Here is a 21532-nt window from a genome sequence, read left to right as displayed (position 1 = left end):
ATCTTATTTATTTTTTTATCACAAAACAAATTATCAGTCCTTAATTTTTGGGATGCAGTCTCCACTAACCCATCTAAACTGAAAAGAAAGTTTGTACGAGTTTAAAATTAAAAAAATTGGAAAAACAAGGAATGTCTTGACCTGCAGTGTAGTCGTCGGAGGGAAATAAATCAAATGGAGTCGGTATGGCTAAAACGAGCACAGTTAAGTATTCACGAGATGAGCGTAGAGTTAACTGGAATGGTGAAAAACATCAGTTGTTTCGTCCATCTATAGAACCACCACAGTTCCTGAAACAATTTTTTTTTAGCATTCTCAGTGGATTTCAGCAGTAATACGGGACAACATAGAAGGTGACGCATACAAGCAAATACAACCATTTCCCAAGAAATTGACTTTGGTGCAATAGTTTTAGAGGCCCTACTCTGCAGAAAATCTGGTATCTGCACTGGCGTGAGTTGGTCGGTGAATTGTAATGCATCACAAGACCACATGACAGCCAACTTGGTGACAGCTGCCAACTCGGTCAGCCCCTTTGAGATGGGAGAGTGGGACAGGAATAGAACCTGGTACCGTTGCGTTACTCTAAGTCCGGCGCATTACCCCGAGGCCGCACAGGTGTTTTGTACAACTGGCTTAAAGTGAGAATTCGTATCTGTGTCGGGCGGTCTTTCACATAATGTGGTATCTTATGACTATATGGTAATGAGACGTGCATGTCAGATAACAAAGGCAGGAATTAAGGCATTAGTAATTAAATGAGCAACAGAGTGCACATATGCAAACGATACTGTCACATCATTCTTCTAAAAGCAGGGCTTAAGTGCCCCCTCCGCCCAGTTTTTTATGCCATTTTGCGTGGTTGAAAAGTCACGTCCCACTTAATAAAATGAAGGCACTTTGTTGCAGAATTTAGACATTTCTTCCTCCACATAGCCGTTCTAGTCAAATTAAGTGAGGTTCAGGCTAAGATTGGTGGCCTGTCAAATAGCATGTCTTTAGGCATTTCTGTTTCAGAAGGGCACACCTCCAGGAGTCATAGCAGGAGAGTTCTAGCGGTGCAGACTGGCCGAGTATTCTTTGTGGTGCTAAGTTACTCATTGCAATGAACCGAACATTTTTTTATGTAATCACCGGAGGCGCAAGCATCTCACTTGTGTCTGTGGCTTTCAGTGAACTGCTCCATCTTCGGTCGCAAGAAGAAGCACCTCAAGGACAAGTACCTGGCCAAGCACAACGCGGCGTTCGATCAGCTGGATGTTGTCACCTATGAGGAAGTGGTGCGGCTCCCAGCATTCCATCGAAAGACACTCGTCCTGCTGGGTGAGTCATGTCTCACTGTCGGCACTCGGTGGTACAAAGCGCTGCTTTCTAGTTCACCGCAGTTTGCGGCCAGAATCGTCTAGTCTTTAGACACACCCATTTGTCTCATTCGACGCGTCATTCCATAGGGAGGAGGAAAGACGCAAGCCACTGGCATAGTCTTATGGTTGAGAAGATTTGTGAGTTTACACCGGCAGGTGTTGTAAATTTGTAGCCATCGAAGATGACCAGGAGTGTTCAGTATAGCATGAAATCATTCATACACTGTTCAAGTACTACTCTGCAGCCTTGATTCATGTCTAAACCAGCCTCTTGGAGAGCAGACCTTTTACACAAGGCACACAATGGCTGCATTCTTTAATCACAGCAGGAGTACAGAAACTTATTGTTACTTACTGTTGCATTCTTTCTAAGCAAGACTGATGACTTGTTTTGCGATTCCATGAAATGCACAATGGCAGCTCCATTACTGTTGCCTGACAGCTGGACAGCTGCATTTCTTGGTGATAACATTGTAAGACTGCTGACACGTGTCACTCCATTTTTTCGACATGGGCCTTTTTAGTGACCATGGGAAAGTTGCTTGTGGAATGCTGTGTATGTTCACAGTCATTAAAGGCTGCTGACACTCAAGAACAAAGGAACGTACACAGCTGCAGCCAAAATTGAAATGAAAAAAGTTGCAAACTATGTTTTCACTAATAAATCTTTTAGAAAGGTTGTGCTTCATAGCTTTGCTGTGCTAGATCAGTGCATCCTTTTCACTCTACAAAAACAATTCTGAGTCAGGCGTGGCCTCTTTTTATGTCCCTTTCTTCACTGCATTTTTCAGTTGTCACCACTTAAATAGACAATGAAGGCAGACTGAAGTTGCATTACATCGATAGATGACAGAGTTCTAAATACAAACAGGCTGTACGTTCACTGGAAGTAGAGCCTTCTTTACAAGCCAGAAAAGTTGAAAAAATTTAAAAGCTTGCAATTGCCTGGGGCTAGGCTACTCTGTCATTGACTTCTAGAAGGTGATCACATAGTCCAGCTCTGTCTTGGCATCATAAGTACTGAATTTATTTCTAAGGGGAGAAAATGAAGATGGTTTAGCCATAGCCAAATGCAGGTTCTATGTTTAAAAGTGCCTCTTTTCTTCTCTGTTTTACCTCTTAATTATCTCTAGAGCTGCTATGTCTAAAATATGCATTCTCCCACATCGTCACCCATCATGACCTTCTTTCTTCTCTCCTTCCCCTTCCCCAGTGCAGAGTAGCAGGCCAGATTTGAATTATTCCGGCCAACCTCTCTGCCTTTTCCTTTCAATAAATACATCTATCTATCTATCTATGTCTAAAAATTCTTGCTACTGGATCTTTTCAGCTGATTTTTTTGCGCTCATTATTCTCACAGTTTGCAATTAGACACAGGTTATTTATTCTGTGACCAACAGAGACAGCGGGGTTTTTAATAAGTGGGCCCTACAGGAAGTTTTGCTGCTGGTTATATTAAAGAACTCTGACTGTAATGTGACCTTATTGGCCTTTAAGCTTGGCTACGCCTATGCTCTGTGCATAGGCCTAGCATAGGCCTAACTCTGGAGTGGCCTGCACGCCACTAGTGGCCACCTCTGCGTCTGCAGTAGAATAGCGGCCCTTAGAAATACAAGTAAACAAATGTTTTAAAAGCATTTTTGTGATTCCACAACGCACCTATGACATTTCCCCGTTTGTGAAGGAAAGTGGAGTACACCCTTGTAGTACAGATTACTGAAGTATGTATGACACCTCATTTCGAAAGTGATGTGTATTTAAATCATCATGCTTGTTTCACCGTTTACTCTTGTAGGCAGCCATTCATTTATAGTTCGATGCAGTGCTGTAAAGTGCTATCTGTTGAATATCAGGGCTATGTTAAAACTTCAAGTTGGGCTAGTTGGTAACAGCTTGCTGGAATCATTTTCTTAGAGATTTAAAAATAGACACAAAGGAAGAAGGGACACTAGCAGGAGTCCCTTGTTTGCCTTCTTCTTCTGTGTCTGTTTTTAAACAGCTGAGAAAATAATTCCAGCAAGACTATGATTGATGTGGAGGGCCTGTTAGGCACACATTGATGTGTAAGTATTAGCATCATAAAAGACAATGACATTAATGTATCAAAAGAATGAAAGAAAAAAGATGAAATGAAGTGAAGTTGTAGTTAGCAGGGGAAAAAAAGGCAACATTGTCACTATCTCCTTAACTGAAAAGCGTGTCACGGGACGTGCGCTGCTGTGAAATGCATTCGGCTATTTCCAGTACATTAAAATAGCTTCTGGTGTCAGTTTGTGTTTATATATATTTTGTCGTGATTGTAGGTTATGTACATAAAGTTGCCTTTTTTTTTGCATTGTTGTGAGTTCATTGGAAAGCAAAGTGCGAGGTCCAAAAAAAAGGCTGGGAAAATTAAATAACTGATATTAACATCATATTTGAAGGATGAAAGTTCAGCGTGAGAGAAGGAAGAGAGGCCTTCTTCGTACTTATTTGTTTTTATTTTCTTCTTGACATTCTCACTGCAGGAGCTCATGGCGTGGGCCGAAGGCACATCAAGAATACCCTCATTGCCAGCTACCCCAACAAATATGCATATCCCATTCCACGTGAGTGCCACAACAAACAACTAGAAAGCTTTTTTTTTTCTTTTTTTTTTTTTTTTTCCCGGTGCATGCAATTGTGCCGGGGAGTAAAAGGTGGCTCGCAGTAGCAATACACTCTTATTGTGGTGATTTCCTGGTGATGATGATCCTAATTTTTGACGATGACAAAATATTTTCCTAGAAAATGGCACTTCGTCTGAAATCGTTTCTATTCTACCCCGCCGCGGTGGCTCGGTGGTTAGGGGGCTCAACTTCACCCAGCCGTGGCTGCTGCTTTTCGATGGAGGCGAAAGGCACTGCTATGTGATGTCCGTGCAGAACACTAGGTGGTCGAAATTTCCGGAGCCCTACACTATGGTGTCTCTCATAGCCTGTGTCACTTTGGGATGTTAAACCCCATAAACTAACAAACCATTTCTATTCTCTTAGTTACGATGCCCTTCATAAAAGCCAGCAGTACAGAACCAAACCATCCAAAAGTGGGCTTCCCGTAACTTGGTTCTATTTCTGCTGCTGCATGGTCGCTAAAACTCTTGTTCTGCTTGCAACATAGGCTATCTTATGTGGCGTTTTGGCAGCAAAGCAGAAATTGGCAGTCAGAAACAGCTCTTGCAACTGCCTTGGCTTGTGGCAGTGTTCCTTGTCCCAAGAGATAAATTGTTGGCGTCATTATTGTATTTGGTGACAAACACAACACGTTGATGAGAAACTGCTTGGGGCTTTAGCATATAGAGACAAAATGCGATGTCTTGTGCTTTTTCGGCTTGTGTTGCAGTTTCTTATTTTGCAAAGACTGTCCTTGCATGTGTTCTGCTTATTTTATGCCCATTTTTCAAAGCGCGGCATCTGCTGGCTTGCTTAGCTTCAGAAATACTAAAATGTTTTGCAGACGACTCTGAAGAAATAATCTTGTAAGCCACTTGCGTACGCCATTGGGTAGACACATGGTAACAAAGGCCTTATGGAAACTGTTCGTTAGGTATCTGCTTCCATAATGCAATAATTTTTCAGCCGTGGCAGAACAGGTAAGTTATTAAAGCTACATCTGATGCAGCATCAGTACACTACTCGCCACGCATGGGGTACCCTAAGGAAGGCTTATGTGCAGACCGCCACTGAAGTGTAGGCATCCTCTGCTGGTATATTCCAGCATGAACTGCAGAAACTCTCCCGTATCCTTAACAGAACTTCTGAAAAATGTTAGAATGCTAAGGTGGGATTCATATTTTTCTCGCCACGCCTGTACACATGACGCTAAGAGCAGGTAGCCACGGATAAGTCAGACTCGTAAAAGCCAAGCAAAAGCAGACGTATTTGTGGAAGGCAGAGAGCCAGTTGAATTAATGAGTCTATTTAATGAGGCTGGGTTTGATGAAAAACAAGGGTAACTTGGAGCAGTATCCACAAAATGCTTCAAATTAATTAAATTATTTAGGTTGAGTCCGGTGGTCTGCCAGTCATTCTGGTTAGTTTAAATTGTAGGACCAGCAGCCTGAGTTTCAAGCTCCGTACCATTACAAACTTTTTTTCACGTGAGAAATTTTCGAGTAGGCATTGTAGTCATACGGCTATATGATGATGGTAGGTTAATATTCAAGGTATAAAATTTTCGAAGGGACTCAGGCTGTAAGAGGTGCCGTAGTGAGGGGCCCCGCATGTTAGACCACCCAGGTATTTTTAACATTCTCTGATTTTTTTTGTTTCTCCTCCTTCGAAATACGGCTGCTGCCGTGGCTGGGTTGAGTACTTACTCGTTAAAGGACCCCATGTGATCATGTTTGAACCCTCCATCATGGCATCGCTAACAATGGCTCGTGTGTCACCCTGAAATGGTAATCCTCGCTATTTCAAGTCTAATTTTCCCGGGGGCTCTAGAAGCACTTTTTTAAAGTTGGCTGCTGCCGCGCTGAAACAGCGCATGAATTAAGTAGTCAGGGTAGCTAGTGCAGCGTAGTTTATTTTATATTATTTTATTTGCATTAGGAAGCAAGCCAAATTTATGGTTTTTGTTGTATAGACATCGTGTGTTTTTGTCATCTTTATGTCCATACTGTGACTTAATTGGAGCGCTCTGCTGTTTTATGCAACATTGCTATCAGGGAGTTTTCAAAATTTCAAGGTAGCCGTGAGCAAGGCCACAGATGCAGTCACTTACTAGAAGTGTCTGAATCTTGTGCCTATTCTAGTTGTACGTACCAAGCACTTCTCTCTCTGTTCTACTTCCCTACTCTCTCTCTCTGCTTCTCTCTTTACTTTTCTTTTCTCTGTTCTAAGCAATGCCTTAATGGCGGCTATTTGGTTTTCCATCATCAGGTAGGCGCACTAAACTTTAGCACAAGGACGATTTACTAAAACAAGACAAGACTGGTACGTGCACATGTACCAGTCTTGTCTTGTTTTAGTAAATCGTCCTTATGTTAAAGTTTAGCGCATCTACACTTTGTTCTACTTTGTTGTATGCATTTTATTTCTCTCTCTGTTAATTGTGTTCTGTTAGCACTTATTTACAGAGACTTTATTTTTAAAATTTGTTGCTGCGATCTCTTTCTCCTTGCATTTTGCCCCCTCCCTCTTCTCTATCTCTCTCATTCTACTGAGTTTACATTTTTTTTCTTTTCTTTAGGAAATATATTTATGTGCTACAAAGCGTATTAATACTTTCATATATAGTCTAATGCAGATGGAAGGCCTTTCAGGTCAATGTGCTGTGTTATTTAGAAGCATTGTCGTGACCCAATGAAAGATTAATGCAACTACTCTGTGCTGTGTCCAGTATGGTAGAAGGCATGTATACAAAATTCCCTACTTTCATGAGCGTGGATGCGTCTTATCCAAAATTGGAGCAGCCAAGGTAGCAGCGAACGTTGCAAAACGCTTTAAGTATATTTTCAGTTGTTTTATGGCTATGATTGAAATGTTGCAATAACATGTAGAAGATTATGCAGTTGAACCCGGATATATCGAACTCAAAGGGGATCGCGAAATAGTTCGATATATCGATAATTTGGTTTAGAGTAATCGGCTTGAGATGCCACTTGCAATCGTGAAAAATGATACTGTATTTGTTGCGTAGTCAACCGACTCTCAAATGAACCCACCTCCCACTTTTGCCCCCACGAATTTCAACAAAAAAAAAAAAAGCATTCGCTAGCAAGTCCCTCCGTTTCGACCATCGCATCCACAGCTCATTTACTGGCAGTGCGCCAAGATGCTACACAGCGATACAGTGTTGTACACTGTAGCAGTGATAACATCACAGCGTGTTTATCTTTTGACTATTCTTTTGATAGATCCTGCGGTGGCAGGGAGCGAACTCGGCAGCATGCCTGTGATGGATTTATTGCACAAGCCTGGTTCGATTTATTACGCCGTGCTTGGGGCGGGCGTAGTCCACTGCCACAAAATCATTGGAAAGCGTGATAGCTGCAAATGCCATTTGAAGTGAACAATGCTAAAGGTCGGTGTCATGATCGCAGCTGACCGCATGCTATCGTTGATTCATAGTTGTAAGAGTACACGACTCGCAAAAAAAAAAAAGAACCTGACGATAGCTTACGCTGCGCCGCACGTTCTGCACAAGTAAGGACGACTCTCGCAAAAGAAAAAAAAATTGGTGCTTCTTAACGTCCGCAGCTGCCATAGCATATGCTACGCCGCACGTTCAGCATGACGGCAAAAATAAATGACTCCCGCAAAAAAAAAAAAAAAACATAACCGTGGTCGGTCGCCGTGCGCAGAGCGTTCATGGCACACAGTGGAGAAAGCGTCTGCCTCGGGCTGAGCTGGCTCGTCCGCACATGCGTAGTGCGTGCTGTGGCGAACGAAGGCCGGGAAAGGGAGAGGAAGGGGAGAGATAAAGCTTGGCAGAAGAGTGTGTACATGCTTGCACTTTGCTTTATCGCGTTTTTCCCCTCTCCTGAACACCACGGCTGCATTGGTTCCCTCTCGTTCCTTCATGCACATGGCTAGCAAACGTCATGTGCTGGCGTGCGGCAGCGATCACCACAGATGGCCTTGCCTTTGGGAAAAGGGCTCGGCACTTCCCTAGACCAGCCGTCACCGAACTATGCCCTCTCATCCCTTCCGCGCGTGACTTGAAAACGTCACGCGGCAAGCGGCAGAGGGTGATGTGATCGTCTTTGAGGAAGGCGGTGCGCCTTCCAATGCTTGATGCGAAGTTCGATATATCGAACGACCGGTGAAATTGAGTTCGATATATGACGCAGCTTTCCTATACTTTTACATGGGATTTTCAAGAGGATATTCCGTGAGTTTGACATAAACAAAATTCAAAATATCCGGGTTCGACTGTATTCTAAAACAGAATTTATTTGTAGAAATGAAAAAATAGTAATAATGCAACATAAAACACTATTTGTTAGTTTGTAACATTAGATGAACGTTTATTTTGATTCTAATGCTAATGTTTGGCTGTTTGCCTCATTACCATGCTTGAAAACTCGACTGTGTGCACAAGCAGAGAGGGCATTGAATGCTCACTGATTTAAGGAGCATTATTTAAATGTCTGTGCAGACACAGTCATAATGTCACAATGCGTGTCACTGTTATCAGTGATTGGAGGGGTTATTCGGTAAGAGTTAAATGCAAGGTGAACATTTTTCTGATTCTCAGTGTTACCTGGGTTCCCGCAGTTTTGGGTGAATGGAATTACAATAACATCTATTCTGGATTTCATGAAGCTGCATTATTTTAATCTTGCCAAGTACTATCTTACAACTTCTCTCGTTACCATGATGGGGACGTATATTTAATACTTTTATGTGGGAGTCTTAAGTGCAAATTAACTGTTTCAGCACTTTCTCCTATGTGTTTATACGTGAGCACCGTGCACTGTGCACTATTGCCTATGTGCTTTCGCCTAAGAAAAGGTTTTGTCTCTTCCTTCAGGCTGTTCTCCTAAGCTTAATCAATTTGTTCTCTTAGAAAAATGCTCTCATTGCAGTTTTTGATTTGGCTGTTTCAAATAGCAATCTGCCACCATTCCTGTTGTATTAGATTGCTTGCAGCGATATCATCAAGGCGCACTAACAGGCTTCGTCCAATATGTTGACATCAACGACAGCACAGAGACTGTCATAGTTTCAGGGGACTTCCTTGTTAGAGACTGTCTGAAGAAGGCCTCTCTCCTCCTCCCTCCATCCTTGCAGACACGACGCGTCCTCCGCGCAAGGGTGAAGAGAACGGGCGCAGCTACTTTTTTGTGTCGCACGAGGAGATGGTGTCGGACATTGAGTCGCACGAGTACCTCGAGTACGGCACCCACGAGGATGCCATGTACGGCACCAAGCTGGACACCATCCGCAAGATCCATGCCCAGGGAAAGGTCGCCATCCTGGACGTTGAGCCTCAGGTGCGTGGGGGGGGCTCCCTGTGCAAAACGGAACCTGCAAAGGCATGCAGTTTTTTTTTCCTAACAGCCACAGCGAAATTCCTCCCACTTACGTTTTTCTTTCATTCGTCACCGCGCTTCACACTAAGCCTACGCATAAAGGCCTAGGCCTAGCTATCATCGGGCACTGTAGCATGACTATGTCCACTGGAGGCCAAAGGCCTCTCCCAAATATCTCCAGTTACCCTTATCCTGGCAGATTCCTGATCTCATTTACCCGCATAACTTTCTGCTGCTCTCTGCTATGCTTTCCTTCTCTCAGCATACTCTCCATTACCCCTAACAGTCATTGGTTACCTTGCCTTCACATTACATGCCTTGCCCATGGCCATTTCTCTATCCTGATTTTAACTAGGATATCATTAACTGACCCACCCTGCTCTCCTCGTGTCTCTTAACATTATACCCTTTATTTTCCCTTCTGTAGTTCACTCCGTTGTCCTCAGTTTGATTTACATTGACCTACATGCCTGGACTTATTATCCAGCGAGACTAATCTAGGCCGGTAATCTCTCATAAATTAGGGCTTAGCAATCTCTATGCATCCTAGCCTAGTAGTTTTGTCCTGGAGACTGATGCTTTTTGGCTAGTGTTAACACCATGAGGAGTTTTTTTTGTTGTTGTTGTTGAATCATATGCAAGTAATCAGGTTAGGTTACTGTTTGATAGTGGTGGTGATATTTCTAATGGAGGTTGACTGGCTCAAGGGCTTGCTAGTGTATCTAATTGAGCTGGCTGTTTATTATTGCTGCATATTTTTATATTACAAATTAGCAGCTGCACTAAGTTGCACCTGTTATTGATATCTCATTTCAATAAATGCAGTATGTAAAGGGAAATGGTTTGTAAAATTCAAGTTCTTTAGATGTGCTCTCGGGTGAAACCACCCCACTTTTTAAAATATTTTTAATGCCTCTTGGCTGATGTCATTCATGCCGTATACGGAATGTGTGCGCAAAACATGTCTATGGTGGCTGCATAGCTTATGTAGAGTACAATAGCCACAATTGTTATGTCGTTGGATAGCTTATGTCAAGCGTAATTGCACTGGTCTAATTGTAGGTTCTGATTAAATACTGCAATTTAGTTAATTATGAATAAATTGGACTCTACACTACATAATTAAGCCAAATATTGTTGGATAGCTTGTGTGGAGTGTAATTGCAGGTCTGAATTAATCACCATTAATTAGTAAGCTGATTACAGAATGAAATTTAAGCTATAGCATCAGGTCATATTTCATTAAATAGCTTATATTGGATATGATTGCACTACACTATTTCAGGTCTTAGTTAATATGTGTTAATTATTTAATTGTTATTAACATTTGAACATTAGGCTGGATTGTTAGGTTATATTATTACTGAAGAGGTCTCGGCAAGTAGAGTTTAAAATAAAGTTTTCAGCCACAAAAAAAAAGCATGTAAAGCCAAGCTAATGCCCGTCTTAACTCGGTTTTAATAAAGACACTCAACAGAAGCAAAACAGTAGCGTTTGATGCTTATGCATTCAAAACACGTAAAGAGACTTGGTAGTTTTTCTTTTAAGTGTGACTTTTGGGACTTTCGTGTGTGATGAAGCGTACTCGCATTTCATTGTTACCTTTTTTTTCTTTCTCTCTAGGCATTGAAGATTCTTCGCACTGGGGAATATGCACCATATGTGGTCTTCATTGCAGCACCTTTGTTAACATCTATGCACGACGTAAGTTGGCCTCTGCTGGCAAAGCTTTCATTCCCGATATGATCAATAATCTATTACAGGAGTGGGACAGCCACGCTGATTGTGCCATTTTGATGATGAGTTTCTGAAACGGCACTGGACACAAGTGTGATGCCGTAATGCTAGATTCTTCGTAAAACGAGTGTGCCAATTACCATTGAGCATCATACCACAGTGCCGTTGACGAGTGGCAATGAACGTTCTGCTCAAAAATGCACATGAACACCAAGGTTTTTGGAGAAAAGCCGAACATGCATGCCCGCTTGGGGTGTGTTTGCAAGTGATTTGCTTTCAACACGCATTTCGAAGATGAAAGTGGGCGACAAGAAAAGAATCTCAAACCAATCGCACAAAATTGTGCTCGGTATGACGTATGTATGTGCCTCGCAGTTTTGGTTGGTTTGTGGAAACTGTTGTGCTCAGTTCATGACTTGCAGAGTGGTGAAACTGGTGCAGAAAGGCTTAAAAGTTTGCATTTTTCTATGACTGATGCATATTTGGGGCAGCATTTTATAGCTGCGCTGAGCTTGCGCTTCCCGAGTCATCTTGTTGCATTTTGCCTGCAGTTTGCTGCACCACATTCTGCTCATACAGCAACCGCTGATGTTGATGTGCTGGGAAGGAAGCGTCTAGCCGCGTAACACAACACTGAAATAATGTTGAATAAAATTTTTAAAACTTTTGCTCCCATTGTTCCTTTTTGGGGCTGTGTCTTTTTGTCAAATATTTGCCTTTCTTTTTTCTTTAGGTTAGGCTATCTGCAAATATGTTTATAACTATTTGGTCAAGTTTTCTATAAATTTTTAACTTATATTCTCATAACAAAATGCCATTTCGAATGTTGCGCACCCAGGTCTTTACCCTAAACGGTTGGAAGGCACTCGCTCGTTTGCACGTCTTTTCTCTCACTTTGTCGGGCTGTCATCCAGGCACGCAGAACTTGTCTCGCCTGCCTTCACTCCCTGGAGCATATGCAGCACTCGTCAACTAGAATTGTGGGAAGTACTTGACTGTGCAGAATAGTGGGGACAGGTGGGCTTAACAATGACAGAAATTGACCCGTGGCGTGGTAGGCTGCATTACCTGGAGACTACGCCAACTGCTGGCTGGTAGCATTTTTTTTTTCTATTTAATGTGAGAGTGTTAGTACCTCTATGTCATGGAATGGGGTCTAGCAGCGTCAATTGTTTGAAGCTTTGCAGCCTCAAAGAGTAGTGATCTCACCTTTGACAAACTTACAGTGCAAGAGCATTAGCACTGTCATGTCAGAAATCACGAGAAGGCGTCTGGCAGGTGGCGGTTGGCAGGTGACAAACACCAGAGTGCTCAGTTATTTTCTGCGAACACTCGTTGTGCATTAATTACATTGCGAGAGGACGTTTCTCAAATTGCTACTAGTGCATGCCTCCATTTTCCTCACCCGCTTATTGCGTATAGCATTAGTTACAACATGAGTTTGTATAATGTGCACAATTGAAAAATTCTGGGTCTCAAGCCACAAGCACAATTGAAAAATTCTGGGTCTCAAGCCACAAGCATATTAATTTGCTGTCACTCAGTAAGTGCTGTCACTACAGTGTCGTCACATCCCTTTTTTTTTTTTTTATCGTCTTTGCCTTTGGATAACAATTGTAAAAGGGGACCATGCTTCCATTCTCCACCTTCTACAGCTTTCGTTGCATGGAAAGAAGAAAATATCTGGTTATTTTGTTATTTCTTTTTAAAGAAAAGAAAATAAATTATTTTAGTTGTTTATTGCTTTCTGTGCCCTCATTTCAGTTTTGATCGTTTGCTGTTTTCAGTGTCACGTATAACACACACCAACTATACGTCCGCTAGACATACTTGACATTTCGTTTCAAGTTGATGATGTCACTGCAGGTTGACGGGAGCCTCGAGCGGCTGGCCAAAGAGAGCGACCTTCTTCGCCAAGCGTACGGCCACTTCTTTGACCTGACGGTGGTGAACAACGACATCGAGGAGACTATCCACACCCTGGAGACCACCCTGGAGGCGCTGGACAACAGCCCTCAGTGGGTGCCAGTCTCGTGGGTGTACTGACGAGCCGACCAGAGGGGAGCGGACACCCCTCACTGACAGCTCTCTCCCTCCTCCGGCACTTTGACGCACTGCCGACCCCAGTGATGCCACCACCACTACGTATAGTTCAGGGCCACGACAACTGTCGGTCAGTCAGCCTTGTCGTCGTGCCACACGTGTGGGTGAACGCCACTCTCGTTCGTCGTCACGTCATCGAGGTTACAGCAGCGGCTGCGGTCACACACCTTTGAAGAGGGAAGGGTTGTGCACAGGCTGCAGAAATGTGGTGCTTTTCGCACCTTGTTTCACAATTCGCTCCAAATAGGGGTGTCCACTAACTCGTTAATCTTTTCTAAGAGAAGACAAGGCTGAAGGCTGCCTCACTCATTTTGTTTATTTAAATGAGCCAGTTTGGCTGAGGTTGTTAGTTCCTTGAGATAGTCTTTTTTTTTTTTTTATAAGCATTGTTAGATTTTTTCTTTTTCTTATTTTTTGCCCCACTTGTTTCCAAACCTAATTGTTAACAAGAATGCTTATCTGTTTAGCTCCATGCAACCTTGGGTGTTTTTATGTGTGTTTTATTGGTTCATAACTTGCAAGGGCTTAATGTTAAGTCAGTTGAGATATTGCTGTCCAGGAAACTTTTAAATGTTTTAAAACTTTATTTCTTTGATTAGCATCAGCGTTATTTCGTTCTTGTCATTTCAGGCTACCTCTCAACCCGAACAGTTTACTGGCCTAGTTTTCACTCGGAGCACTTGCAAAGTGGACGTAGATGTTTTATTATTTATTTTTTACACTTTTTAAATAGGTTTCGTCAGAATTCACCTCTGGTGTGATCCATTAAGCATTGATGTTGCATCTTACATTCTAAATTTTGTCATTGTATTTTGAGCGCAGTGTGTAGCTTTTCTTATTTCATTTTACCTGGAATGGTATTGTTGCTTTCAATGTGGCAGCTTGGTTTGGTACATTTATTTTGAAGACTAGCAGCAGGAAAGCTTTATTGCATATTAGGCTTCCACCTCATGGTGTTGTAGTGCTGAATTTATGTACTTGCTTTATTTTCCTATACAGTAATTAAGTCGACCAAAGATGGAGCTTTGAGCCAGCATGTCCTTCTTTGTAGTTTTTAATTATATTCCCCACTGCATTCATCGTCACTAATAATGGAAGACATTAAATAGGGTTAGCTGCATCTCAGTTATATTCTTGTCTATCACATAGAGTTAATCATTAGAGAGGAGTTGTTCTTGTTGCTAGTGCTTCTGTAGGCCACTTCAAATTTAGTTTCCTCACATTGTTCGTTTATGCACAGTATATACATATTTTTTGTTTTGCTCAGATTTTGCCGTAGTTAGCAAACCAGTGGGAAACTAGTACACATATGAGCTTTAAATGAATATGGTGGCCGACTTATTCACTTGGAGCAGTATTCAAAGCTTCACACGTGCAGTCTTCCTTTCTTTATGTTCCTTTCCAGACTACGAAACATGAGCGGCTCCTTTGTGTCACTTATAGTAAAGATTAAAAGGAAGCTAGTCAGTGGCAGCACTCATATTGACGTTTCAAGAGGGCCACGTTGATCTCAGCATTAAATCCCACTGACCCTTTGTGAGACAGTGGGATAGTGGCGTCCCACTTTTTTGCAGCTTGAAAAAACGTAATTTAATTCAGTCCTTTGGTATAGGGATTTAGCATCCCTATCACAGTGGGCCAGCTCGTACAAATGCTTAAAGAAACTGCACATGAGTACAGTAGAAGCTCGTTGACATGTCCCCTGTTCATGCACTGAAAATTGTGAGCAGTGAGAAATATCCCACGGACTTGTAGTATGTTCCTCGCAGTTAATATGTTCCTTGATAACGTAATTTCTTGGTTATTGCATTCAAAATTTTTGTAAATTGTGGTTGCATGATATATTTGACGGTCAACTGCACTTGTGTTAACATACGAGTAGGCCAAAAATGGCAGCACGTCACATGAAAAACTAAACAGCGGTACTCACTTATCATAATGGCTTCTCTGCAGTGCCCAGGTGCACAGGGGCTAAGCATCAAAGAAGGACAACGAACCAGTGTCGAAAAGCTCATTCCCATGGAGAAACAGCTTGAAGAGGAGAAATGCAGCAGTTCACTGTCAGAACACCCCCAAAAAGTTTCAGAACACTGCATCCCCTTATCCCTCTCCTTTCAGCCTTCCCCCACCCCCAACCCGCTGAAAAATATTTCTGAGGACATCATTGGTCCAGCGGTTACATTTTGCAAATTCAGGCTGTTTTACTGCACTTCGCTAGTTGCATTTAATGCATTGTACTGCCTCTGCGGATCTGTCGATATAAAATTGTCGGGCGTCCTGCATTGGCACGCAGATAGCAGATTAATTCTCCTGTTAACTTGTTGCTACCAATATACTGAAGAACATATGATTTCCCCAATTAGAAAAGTGCCCCAAGGCATTATTGTCAGGAGTTTGATTTGTTTCCAGGAGCTGCCACTTAGGACACATCATTGCAAAACTAATTGCCATGAAAAAGACACTGCTTTTTAGCTGCTGCTTTTATTTGCATGTCACCTAGATATTAGTTAACAAGCTGATAGTCAGTCACTAGAAGGTGTGCCATTTATGTGGAAATCATAAATGCCTTGGAAAAAAAAAAATAATAATAATTGGTTCAAGGAAAGGAAAGGCACTGTATTCGTCACACTTGTTATGTGGACAGCTGAACCGTGCGGTGAGAGGAGGGAGGAAGGTGGAAATGAAAGTGGAAAGAGAGAAAGAGGAGCCTTATTGAAGTGCTATGGAGTAATTTCGAGCACCTCAGGATCTCTAAAATGCACTGACATAACACAGCACACGGACGTCCCTCCATTTCGCCTCCATCGAAACGCAGCCACCGGCGGTCGGATTCGAACCCGGGGGCTTTGACGCAGTAGTCGAGCATCTTACCACTGCACCACCACGGCGGGGCAGGGAAAGATAGTGTTTCTTGTATTAAGTGAACTTTATGTGCTGCTTGCTGTGAGGAACACATTTGATAATCTCCCATAAACACTCACACTGCGGAAGCATCACATTTCTGCAGCCTCGGTGCACAGCTTGTCATCTCGTCAACAACTTGCTGCAATATACGAAGACAAGACTGGGTGCAATGACATGCACCATTTGCTATATACCACCAGAGTGCCTCCGTATGTTTCTAAGTGACTTTGTGGACTTCTTTATCAAAACGGGGTGAAGGGAGAAAGTCGCTGACCCCGCCTTGCTTGCTCAGGCCAGATTGGTGTCCAGGCAACGAGCTGGCCAAAACTTTGGAGACAGAAATGGGTGTGCAAACCATGCACTGTTATGCCGCTGTTCGGCCGAAACAGCCGCATATTAATTACTGCTCTTCATTGTTTTCAAAGAGTGTGGAATGGTTGGCATTGCTTTTTCTTTTGTTCAAGGGAGCTTGTCGCCTATTCTGTCACCTTGTTTCCAGTTAGAAAAGGGTGAGCTAGTTCCTTGTATCGGAATATTAAAACTCGCCTTCAGGGATCGTGTCATTCTTTTGACGTATCACTAACCTAGCGTGAATGCTGAAAGAAAAAAACGAAATGTCTTTTGAGCGAATGATCGTTGTGTGGAGGCCTGCTTCACCCAAAATGATGGGCACGGCATGCTTGAGTACTGATAGGTAGGCTTTGTGCAATATATTGCTTCAGGAAATGTTTATATTACAGACACTGCCGACATTTGTTGCAGGTTAGTGTGAGGTAATTATTTAGTGTGAAAACTTCTCATAGCCTTTAGAAATATTGCAAGCCATGAACGCTGTGCTCATATCTGGAGCACTAAACAGATCGAGCATGTCACCAACCATTGGAGTGTACATACTAATGACTATTTCAGCTGCAACATGTGCCAAACCATATCTTTCTAGTTTGTTTAGCTTCAAAGCCTGTGCTTGCGACAGATGGTGTCATGTCACGAAAGGGACGATATGGCATAACAGAAACAATAAGAGAACAGGTCACAGCTATGGATCGCAGTGGTGGCTGCTGGTTTGAGCTCCTGCCTTATGTGCAGGAAGTATAGGACTCAGTTCCCAGTACCACCAGATATCCACTGGTTTCGCATTTAGTATGAGCATTCTCCCAGCTAGGTGCTTCACTTTCCTGGTGTGAAATTCTTGGGAAAGAATGGGTTTTTGACCTCAACCTTTGAAGACCAAAACGCGTTAACCATGGGGCTATCTTGAGGAGATACCCTTGCACCTTTAAAACTAAATCTTTGTAAACATTGATCTGTTATGCATTGTTTAAACTGGCCCCACTATTAAGGCCAGTAGCAGTTATTAAGCAAACTCGTAGCTGAAGGTGAAATCGTGGCAAAGGCTTCCTTAATGTGCTTATGCAGGAACAGCTAACACAAAGCATACCTACAGTTGCAAGCGTAGCACTGTTTAAATTGTTTCGGCTTGGAATCGTTACTTCCTCACATACAGATCTATGTACGTTTAATTATGGGCTGAATGCAATACCAAGCTCGCTATGTCGTACTCATGAAAACAGATGTGGGTGGTTGTTTTCATCACTGTGTTTTACGTGATTGCAGCCAGGCCTCGTCACTAGCTAAGGAAGCTGTGGCATTTGTTACGAGCTGCGTCTCACAGCATTGCCGTTCTTCACCACTCTGAGTGAAGCAGTCTCTTTTGGAGGGTGTGAGGTATTGATATTGTCTCTAGCGTTAGCGTCTTTTTATACAAAAGTGTACATTTTGAGCACGAAGAAGCAAGCAGTTGCCATATTAGATGTGTCACAGTTTCTGCCCCTGTGCAAGAAACATTGTGGTGGCTACATTAAGAACAGTTCTTGTTCTAACTCATGTAGGTTAACACAATATACTGTTGTTTGTTGCGATGCTGTTGCCTAGCTGTAGCGGAAAGAAAGGGTGGTGCACGTGGTTCTCGTCCCTCAACTTTAAGGAATCGGAAAAGTCACTGCTACATATCAAAAAGTGGCCTGGCATTGCGTGGTGATGGCCACTAGGGTTTTACAGTTGCAGGTGTTGTTATTGCGTCATATTTTTCAAGGGGGTTTTTTAAGTTTCATCAGTAGGCACGGGCTTGTGAAGCATCAAGGCGAAGTATGGGTATCAGAATGTGTTTTTTTTTTTTCCTCTTCAGGTCAGATGGACAAGCCATATAAAGAGCATTGTTCAATTTGCAGTTAAGCAGCATGTTACTGACGTCAGCATTTCGGAAGGCTCTCATTAGGATAAGCATGATGGATCTTTGAGACTAATTCTAGCTGAGTCTAAATCAGGTATTAGATTAACAGCATTGTCTAAATTATCAGGTTGTGTAGCATACTAAGACAAATATGGTGATAAATGATCAACCAGCAGTGAGGCAAGCATATGCCTTCTTTTTATGCTCCTGTAAGTAACCTAAATGTAAAACTGGGCTAGCTGTCATTTCAGTATGTTTTGAGTGCTATGTGATCAGACATTGGCTTCAGTAAGACAGAAGCGGGAGACTGCATTGCTCAAAAACGTTTAACTTAATAGTGATACTACACCATTAAATTAAACGTGAACAAGGCAACCTAGGCACAAAAGCACAAACTAAAAAGCATTACCTGCTGAGGAATAAACATTAATAGCCTCTATGAACTTTTCCACACTGTGATCTTTGCGCTGCCGGAGTCAAAACCAAGGGAAAAGATGTTTGGTCTTCTTTGGCTGAAATTTTCTCATTTTTCGTTTTGTTTGCCTTTCATGCTCATCACCTCTGTCATCAAATTGCACCAGACATGCCCTTCTTGTTTGAGTTAGTTTTATCTTGTAGCTGTAACCATCTGGGTGTTGATGCATTTTCACACACCGGCAGCTTGCACCGCACCTTCTCGGTAATCATTTTTTGCCACTGACTGGTATTTGGTCACTTTTTGCTCTCTCAAAATTTTCCCTGCTATGTTTATTTTCACAGTAGTGTTTATGGCAGCGCCTGCATATCTTTATGCAGGTAGCATTGTTCTTTGCTTATTCAAAGCACACCCAGCATATCTTGTCCCTCTCATTCAGAAGTGCAGTGCCAGTGCTAGGAAGCAGCCATCCTCGCTCCTTTTATTGTTGCTCGAGCATACCAAGGTATCGCTATTCAGTGCTGCAGTGTAGATTAACACTGATGGCATTGCACGGGAACGAGGCACTTTCACATTGTTGACATTTTTGCTATATACAAATTGAAGGAGTGGCTGTTTGTTTCTTGTTTATTTTGCTTGCATACTACTTTTTTACATTTTTCTCGTTTTTTTGCTACTTGCTTATAATTTTCACATGTGTATTGTTTTTATAAGACTTTACCCCGTGATCAGTCATGATCACATGTCATGTGTGCCTGTTCCTCCGTTTGTTTTGGCGCAATTTTGTGCAATCAAGGGCATTTCAAGTTGGCGCCTTCTGATGAAAAATGGGCTGCACTCATTCTTTATTTTTTACTTTTCTTATTTTCAAGCCATTCAGAGGTGCAGTCATAGGGAAAAAAAGCGCATACTCTCATCTGTTGTGAAAGATACTTAGGATCTCAGAATGTGAACTTGCATGTTCTGAGAGATTTGCGCAAATATCGCTGTAGCCTGTAGGTCACAAGCTGTGCGTAATCGTTACACTCACTTCTCATGCCAGAAGAATACTATTCCTTTGCTTGCACATGGGTTTGTTCATTGGCATCATTTGATTTCTTTTTTTATGTAGACTCTGGCATTAACAAATTTGTAGAGTTGCGAGAGCTGATGCAAGAGATATCAAATTATTTGGCAGCTTGTGAGGATTGCATTTATGTTACTCGGATTTTAAGTGCATTAAGGTTTATATAGAAAGGTCATTGAGCAAAAAAAAAAAAAAAACAGCGCTTGGTTTTGACCTTTGTCTTGCTAGGACAAACACATAAAATTTGAAGTTTGTCCTTTTTTTTTTTTATTGTAGTAAGGAAGAAATCAGTCACCACTGTATGAGTGTTACGCAGTTGGCAGTAGTGTGAGCAGAACAATGCTTTCGACCACCCATTTTATGTGAAAAGGTGCATGTCGCTACTCTGTTCTGCTCAGAATTGTTTGTCACATGTCAAAGTCTGAAACGCGATATTGAGAAACACAGTCTCAAATATACGTTATTTCTATTTGACAAATGACGCCGGCACAATTGCCTAATACCTGAATTTTCTGCGCTTACTGTTGAATCATGTTGACTGCTATGAAACATTTTACTGCTGAGTTCTTAACCAGAGAGTGCTATGCCATTAGCTAGGTTTCTTTGTTGCTCCTCTGTTTATGTGGAGTCATTTGTCTAGCACATTCATCATAAGAATGTGAGGGAAGCATTTGCATCACATTTCTGACGTTGCCTGTTGCTGAAATCTCTAGCATAGTTACTAAGCCGTCAAAGATTTAAGCATGCTATATGTAATGAGCAGTGAATTAAGACGCAGCTTCCGTGTTTACCTGTCTTCATTGTTTGCTGGGTGTAACCGCATAGCTGGTTTTGTTAAGTTCATATTTTCTAAATTCATTTTCAGCTCAAGAGCTTTGTCTTGAACATTACATTCCTCTTTGTGTATGTTGAGGCTTCATTTGTTGAGGCTTCACTTGAAGACAGCTGGTCTCATGGGCTAACACTTGTGTAATTCTAGCAGTGATGTTGGAAACCTCTGTGTCTTCCCCTTTTACGTTTTTCAGCAAATTTTTGGAGCTTGGGCAAAGTGGAGAGGAGCAATTTATTTTTGTTACGTTTACTTCTCATTAGTTGATCAATGACTGTTTATTGAATGCTGCATGCTGTATGTATGCTAAGTTGTTTTGATGCTGCATTTTTTTTTTTTTTTTTTTTTTTCGTGTTCATGTAAACATGCACTGATTGTTGCAAGCATGCACATTCCTGCTTGTGAACTTGGGTCTTATGTCCATATTGATTGACTGAAAAGAGAGAAACGTGTGCATACTTAGACGAACAATTGAAGGTTTACGTGACTAGTCATAACTCATCACTCATTCATTACGAGGCAGTGCTCACGTGGACTCCAATAAAAAAAAAATGAAACTGCCTTTTACATCACATGTGTGATACACTACATACTGCATATGACCTAATCTACAGGGTTTACATAGTTTAGAGATTCATGGGTTATTAAATAAAGTAAATACAACTGTGAATTCCTGTGTATGCGTGTATGCATGAAAGTACCACCACACCCAAGTGCACATATTAAAGCAGCATTCCACATTACATCATCTGTGTGCTAGAATTCACTGGATCCTTTTCAGATCTATTGAATGGTAAGTTGACAAGCAACCTCAATAAAAGAAAATATGTTTATACTATAGAGAGTGACCAAAATTAAGCTTTGCAGTTTCCTTAAATATAGGTGCTA

General features: G+C 42.0%; 1 protein-coding gene across 5 annotated transcripts in view; it reads left to right on the top strand.

Annotated features, from left to right (window-relative positions):
- CASK (peripheral plasma membrane protein CASK) overlaps positions 1–21314 on the top strand; it is a 756819-nt gene extending 735505 nt beyond the window's left edge. For all 5 annotated transcript variants that reach the window (XM_084595365.1, XM_084595366.1, XM_084595363.1 and 2 more), the window contains 5 exons: positions 1174–1323; positions 3872–3952; positions 9119–9321; positions 10984–11064; positions 12964–21314. In XM_084595365.1, the coding sequence (XP_084451491.1) occupies positions 1174–1323; positions 3872–3952; positions 9119–9321; positions 10984–11064; positions 12964–13143 (695 nt within the window). In that variant the 3' untranslated portion in view covers positions 13144–21314. The remainder of the gene's footprint in view (positions 1–1173; positions 1324–3871; positions 3953–9118; positions 9322–10983; positions 11065–12963) is intronic.
- The last annotated feature ends 218 nt before the right edge of the window (positions 21315–21532 follow it).

Source organism: Amblyomma maculatum, chromosome 2 (genome assembly GCF_055883805.1).
Source record: "Amblyomma maculatum isolate TAMU_Amacu chromosome 2, ASM5588380v1, whole genome shotgun sequence".
Taxonomy (NCBI): domain Eukaryota; kingdom Metazoa; phylum Arthropoda; class Arachnida; order Ixodida; family Ixodidae; genus Amblyomma; species Amblyomma maculatum.
Note: the sequence above shows the minus strand (reverse complement) of the source record. Positions and strands in the feature narration are given on the sequence as shown.